General features: G+C 32.5%; 1 protein-coding gene across 6 annotated transcripts in view; it reads left to right on the plus strand.

The window, feature by feature from the left end:
- Positions 1–2,034, plus strand: part of LOC124364923 (bcl-2-related ovarian killer protein) — a 54,599-nt gene extending 52,565 nt beyond the window's left edge. For all 6 annotated transcript variants that reach the window (XM_046820734.1, XM_046820735.1, XM_046820738.1 and 3 more), the window contains exon 3: positions 1,828–2,034. In XM_046820734.1, the coding sequence (XP_046676690.1) occupies positions 1,828–1,968 (141 nt within the window). In that variant the 3' untranslated portion in view covers positions 1,969–2,034. The remainder of the gene's footprint in view (positions 1–1,827) is intronic.
- The last annotated feature ends 5,446 nt before the right edge of the window (positions 2,035–7,480 follow it).

Raw genomic sequence — 7,480 nt, forward strand, 5'->3', positions numbered from 1 at the left:
TTGAAACACAAACATTAAAATTGCATCAAGTGGTTAAAATTGGATTAGCTGCAATACATTTATGAGGTCTTACAGCTCAACATTTCCCGAGGGAGGATTATCAAATCCCTATTTGGTCAGCCTCTCTGAAATAATTTTCTATATGCACTACTGGTTTTAGGCTGAGAACGTTATGGTGGAAATAGAAAGGCAAATACAGTTGACAACTTATTAACCACCTTTCAATCAATGGTTATTGGGTCATGTCAACATTCCTGGAAGTAACCACATCTATTTGTCTGTAGCCGCACTCTGTGGAATAACAAAGAACATGTGACAAGTTGATGTTTCTACTATCTTAGATCCCAGTTATCTTTTGTACAGTAAAATTGTGTACAGTATTGCTATGGTATTAATTAAATTTGGTTGCGAATCTTTCTTGTGAGTGTAGTGTATTGTATTTCATATAGCTATTTCATATTGTGAACTGACAGAAATTAACGAATTTTATTGATTATGTAACCACCATTAAGACTATAAAATAACATTAAGGATATTTTAAAGCCTGGGGATTGTCTAATGATAATTTTAGTTTTAACCTACTTTTCCTTATCTTAGCTTTTGTCATAGAAAGACAGTTAAGAGGGTGTCTAAGTAATGAACATTTTATGTACCAATGATATTGATAAAGAAAAATTGGTTATTATCTCTCAAACTAAGATTTACCAGAAGAACCAAAATAATATGTCAATGTGTCCTTTTGGTAGACACCTGAATAATGTAAATCCCTCATATTATTCTTCTTTTTCAACATAAAGCCACTGAGGAACACTGTATTTTACAACATAACATAGCTACCAAATGTTTATTTGCCCAATAAACAAGAGTTACTTTATGCTACCATTATTACTCCAATGGAAAACTGTCTTGTACAGGAGTATTATGTTTTAATCTTTTTTAGTTTTAAGACTGAAAGATTAAACAAAATAAATTGCTACTGAAGATACAGACTCTAATTTTTGTATTTATGAACTATATCAATAAGAAAGGGGCAATATCACATTTAGGTATTTATTAATACAATTAAATAGTTGAAATGACCAACCTCACATACAGTACGTCAATCTAGTTTTCATCACTTTATTGATCAAGTGTTCTGCGAATTATTTTTTTATTTGCTATGCAGATTAGTAATTTACTCCCTCCCAACAAGGAGTAAAGTAGATAAATGCTTTGCTTAACACAGAGCTATTTTGTGTATTTCTTGATATCCCACCGCAAAATAATAACAAGGCTCTAATAGATCATCGTTAGACAAATATTATTCCAGTAAATGTTATCATAAAATGTGAAGTTGTATAGTCATCATCATCATCATCATCATCATCATCCGACGTTTCCGTTATCACGGGTCGTCGTACATAGCCTCCTCCACTTTTGTCTGTCATTCCAGGTCTCCTCTTCCTCCACCTGTATTTTCTGTAGTCCCCTTCTCTCTATGTCTTTCCACACTTGGTCCTCCCATCTTCCTCTCGGTCTTCCTCTTGGTCTTCTTCCTCTTTCCTCCTTCTCCAGTGCTATTCTAGGCATTCTATTATCTCCCATCCTCTTCACATGCCCCATCCACTGTATTCTTCTTCTTTCCATTGTCTCTTGCAGTGAAACTACCTTCAAAGTTGTATAGTAATATTAATATTATTTTTGGACAACCATCAATTTGTGGAGAACCAGCATCCCTAAAAGGTCATCCTCTTTATGCCTTTCATATTTAAACTCTATTTATTTCATTTTGTATTCAGTTTATTGATAAGCCATTCTCATGTAAATTATTGCTTCTATATGTTACAGACCGGTCTGCTGGTTTACTGCAAACCTCCCAGCAATGAGATATCTCTGAGTGGATTCATCAGCATGTTGGCTGCTGCAATGTTCATGTTCCTTTTCATTGTTATTCTTCTTCGATGGTTTGGAAAATTCAATTACTTTTGATACAACATACATTTTATAAGTATATAGATTTTTACGTTTATAAAAAAAATAAATAAATGTTTTGCATACCTTTTTGTTATTACCTGAGGTTAACATTTGATATAAAAGTTTTACAGATTGCTGCAAATCTACAAACCATTATAATTTAATGTAACTAACTCCAAACGCTATAATTTTGTAAAGAAACATTGTCATTTGAGCACAACGTTATATGATACAATAATTGTCTGCAGTTGTAAACAACAGTGAATGCACTGAGCAGTATATCTAACTTTTAACTTAGAACTAGGATATGAACTAAAATCTCCAGTCACAAAATAAATAAAATCCAAAAACCCTAAGTCTATGAAAAGCTTTGTGAGTAACCATACTTGGATTTTTAATTCATTCAGGACATTGTATAGGAAGTTCACGATATGAGTTCTTGTCTGACTGGCCACACAACTGCAGGATTAGGATTTGGTCCATCACTATGTGAACTTCCAGTATCTGTAAATATAAACTTTAGAAGTCAGCCAGTACGGTAGAAAATGCCATAATAAATGTATAGAAACAAATTTCCTCTTAGCAGCAATATGCTAAAAAATGTGCCTTGGCACACAGAAGGACTAAGAAAAAAAGCAAAATGAAATCAAGAAACTCTTCATTTGTGCCAATCTATTACGTGAATGGAGTTTGCATGGAAGTGCCCAACTTGAATACAGGAAAAAAGATTTTAAAAAAACTATCTCTTCTGTACAAACAGAAAAGAAGTATATTTCATTTGTTGCTACCATCTTGAATTAAAGATGCGTGATAAGTAATAATTGAGTAACCATGCAGGAAGCGTTCTTGAGCCCCTTCAATACTTGTGGCTTTTGTGGCAGAACTCATTGCATATGCTTCTAATAAGTGGCTTCTAAGTTCTAGTTTCTGTATAGTGGCATATACAGTGTATAGATATTGAGGGTGCTTCCAAAGGTTGTATATACTTCTGTGAAGACATTGATGAAAGAGATATCCTCCAGATATTGTTAACTACAGATTAGCTCTTTTAAACAGTCGTCAAGTTTGAAGAAAGCTCAAAAAGGGAACTGTTAAAGTATAGCTCTGAAATAAAGGCCACATGAAGGAGTACCCTTTCCTGGACCTTTGTAGAAAAAAAAAGACAAGAAAGAGGTATAAAGCTAAAGATAGTGTTATGCTAACGATCTAATACTTATGCTCAGAGGCAAAACAGAGGTACCACAGAAACTACACTACACCTTCAAGATGTTTATAAGCAACTGTCAAAGTAACGATTTAGGATTAATACAGTCAAAACAAACATAGTAACCATTACCTTTTCTTGTTAGATCAACCTATTTTTGGAAGTTACTAGCATAACACAAAATTATAATATTGCCAAATATCTAAATAATATTATCGAGAGCGGGCTGTAATTCTCATTAAAAAAAAATTATATCCAAAGCAATCAAGACTAGGTGCTTTTAAAAGTCCCTTCAGAAAAAATAAAATACGTAAAAATAATGGTCACAGAGGCAGCTTTAATGGTGGCTGTAAGCAGATCAAATTACAGCAGCAAAGAAGCTTCAGAGGGTAGTGTATGTGTAAGTAGATTTATTTGTTACACAACAATACACCTTTCTACATTTAATTAATAATGGAGAATGGCTAATTAACATGCAGCTATAATGATATAACAATAAATACTAAATTAATATTAAAATATATAAAATAGTTTTAAATATAACAAAATAATACTATGTACCTACTGTAAAATCATTAATAAGGCAACTTTAATAACAGCTCAAGTCCTTTGATAACAATAGATTAAATTAGAAAATTAGATAATATAAAAACAAACACTAGACTAAAATGGTGGAAAAACTAACAGCACAACCGTAACAAATTATTTAATTTTGAAAACAATAACTAGGTTTATAATATTTACCAAGAATAATAATATACATAATAATAACAACATAATATATTTATGAATAAATTAATACAGTTGTCAGAGGACAACTACTCAATAATAATTATAGTAGCTAATCTGTTTTAGAAGGCAGCAAGAGAGGAACCAAAAAAATCAACTTTAGGATATACCGCATTACCAGTTCTCAATAGTCTAGGCATAGTACTGTGGTAGTGGGAGTTTCTAGGATGGTGATGCTTGCAGAAAAGCTGACAGGATCCACGAGGAACATGAAGATTAATCTGGCGGAGAATCTCCGTACAGTTGATGAGACCATTCACTAATTTTTGCAAGAAAATCAATGTCTATTAATATTCTTCAGGATGCAAGTGTGGGTAGTTAAAGACTGCGTTGAATTTCTTGCACATCAACATCCTGTACCAGAAGCCAAGTTTGATGCCGACTATCCTGAGAAACCGCCTCCCGCACTGAATTCAGAATAGAGGCTTGTTGGTAGAGGACCAGACCACCGTAGAGAACTCCAAGATAGGCTGAACAAGTGCAACATAGAGAGCTTAAAATGATGCAATGGAGAAGTTCTCTGCCGACAGGTGTGACTGATGAGCCCAAGTATTCTTTCAGATTTTTTATGGAGTTATGTGCTTCTGTTCAGCTGTGGCACTGAATGCTGCTCTGGGATATATCATCTGGGGCAGAGGGTGAATAAGGCAGTTAGAAGGAACAAAGTGGTCTTTGGCTAGGTGTCTTGAAAATTATATAGGATGTGTAATGGTCAAGAAAGGTTCTGATAGCAATTAGTAGGGCTGAGTTGTGAGTTTCCTTTTTATACAGCAGATATGTACTGTAGTAAATTACTAACAAAAAGAGGGTCAAATATGAGTTTTTTAATAAATTCATCATGTGACAGAATCTCAAAAATGTTTGTCTTTAAATCTAAAGACGAGACCCCTAGACATAAGTAAGAAGGACTTGGCATGCTAATAGGACAGAGACATCTTCAAAATCTAAACTGTCTTTTTAGGACTAAGTGCAGGGTCTTTGATCCATCAATGAGAGAGAAAACAGTAAGTAAGGCAGCAAATTATTCCCTCCTGATCCTGAAAGGTTCTCCTGTTGTCAGCTATGAAAATATTTGGCCCCTTCAGAGAAATAAATGAGATAACATTTTTCAGTGAATCGAATTTTTACCCAACTATAGCATATACAACAGCTACGATCAAGTAGCTGAAAGCTGAGCAGAGTTCATTTATAGCTCAAGTCTAGACGTGGTTGGAAGATCTTGTAAAGGGTTGATCGAATTTAAAACAAACTCATTAACATCTGTCTGCATTTTACATCTAAAGTGAATTTATTACTTGGTAATAGGTGCCACTTTTAACGTTGTTCTTATAGATTTAGTGCATGCATTGGTCTAAGAAAAGAAAACATTCATGACGCATCACATGAAGCGCTCTCATAAGTGGTATTCTTTTGCCATGATGTAGTGTTCTTGGTTATGTGCATGCACATATAGCAGTTAGGTCTCTTTAGAGTTTTCTCTTGTGACGAATGCTCAGATAGTAGGTGAGGAAATATTATGTCAGGGAGATGTGAGAAGCCCACAAGCCATGAGACAATGAGCAAACAACTGTAACAATGAGGTTCAGTTGAAAGTTCATGATATAATGAATACATTAGAATTAGTTACTTAATTAATTTTTGTAAATAAGATAACCATTCTTGCTATTTTATTGAACGACATTACCACATGTCAGTCTACGGTCCTCACATTTTTTTTTACACTTACCATTTCATGCTTGTTCACAGTAGTAACCGTGGTTACATTATGCTTATCACACCATAACTTCACTTTGTTCCAATTTTTTAAAGGCGTGGAATGTTGTTTCAAATTAGCATCCAAAGTATCACATGCTCCTATATTTTGATCATATACCCGTTAAATTTATATGGATTGGAATACCAATTATTCATAATCTGTGTGCTTTTTACAGAAAATTACCTTTAGGACACATTTTTATCACTTTTTATAAAATCCCATCATTCTCAATATTTGTGACTCTTCTATATAAGTCTAAAAACATTAGTTTCACAGTCACATTGGCCAAATATTTTAACAATAACTGTTTCTGTTTGTTTGAACATATTATTGCTTAAAGGAAAGTCTCCCCTTCCAAAGCCATGAGGCTTTTGACTAACGAAATTTGGTATGGCTAAACCAGTAATCAGTACTTCTTGCAATTTCGTATCCCCAGTTAAAATTTTCGTAATTAGAATTTATATTATCATTCAAGTATCATAACTGTAAATAAATGTGTATCTTGAAAGAATATCTGAGCAAAAATTTTGAGTCTCAATGCGGGTCAATTGACCCATAGTGTTTTATTGTATGTACAATAGGCCATCAAGAGGGTAGAAGAATATATTTCATCAGGATTTGTGTCAACCTATTTGCTGAGTTTTGGAAACTTTGGGCATTCTGTATATTATGGTTGTTTCTGTGAAATATTTGAATTAAAACCATAACTAAATAGCTCAACATGGGATGATTGCATATAATTTTTATTAATTATTTATCACAATGAGTAAACTGATCTTGAAGTGTCAAAATTACCTGTGTCAAAAGAAATAATCTTTTGCAAATAAGCATATAATATATATAATATATATATATATATATATATATATAATTTATTATTATGTGTAACCTTTTTATTACTTTTATCATGTGGTTGAAATAAAAGTGTAATTATATTGATTAGGCATGCATTACCCATTCTGGAAATATCCTTAGTAGTTTCCCTAGTATTTTTCTTCCTAATTGCCAAAAAACGTCATTTGCTATACTTAAAAATGTCTTTGACATAATATTCCCCATCATACTCCAAAACATCAAGAGTTGTCATCAATGCTACAGCTGTCATCAGAATAGTTTGCAAGCCATTACAAATTTTATGACTGTAGTCACAGATATGTTTTCCACATTTCATTGTACCTTTTCAATCAATTTAGAAACTAATAAAAATAAGAATATACTAATTTTAAAAAAATGCACTGTAAACAGAGGACAATAGAACTAAAATAATGTCAATAAATCATTTTGTACAGTTATAGGTAGTAGAATGAAATGAAATAAAAAGTTGGATAGTTCAACTACGATAGTTTTATGTTCACCTTCAGATCTTCACAAATACTTTTAAGTTTTAAAATTATGGCCAAAATATTTCACCACCCTCGCATTTACTAATATTTTCGTAATTAATAGCAGTTTAAATTAAACTCCATTGATTAAATGACGGAAATTTTCATGTAATGTCAAGTCAATTTTATGATGAGTCCTTATTTGGAATATTTTGGATTACTCTTCAAAAGGTTAATAAAAATTATTTACTTTCGTTAAAAATTTATTTCGGTTGTTTTATTTTGGCACGACATATTTCTATCCGTTATTAGAATTAACAAAAAAATATATTATAGAGAACATAACTGATTCTGGTCAGATCTTGTGATCACCGCTAAGATGCTGTTGTCTTTTACAAGCTTAAAAATTGTATAAACTCTGGTTCTAGTGTGTGAGTGTTCACTTCCTTTACTAAA

The sequence above is a fragment of the Homalodisca vitripennis genome, chromosome 6 (assembly GCF_021130785.1).
Source record: "Homalodisca vitripennis isolate AUS2020 chromosome 6, UT_GWSS_2.1, whole genome shotgun sequence".
NCBI lineage: Eukaryota > Metazoa > Arthropoda > Insecta > Hemiptera > Cicadellidae > Homalodisca > Homalodisca vitripennis.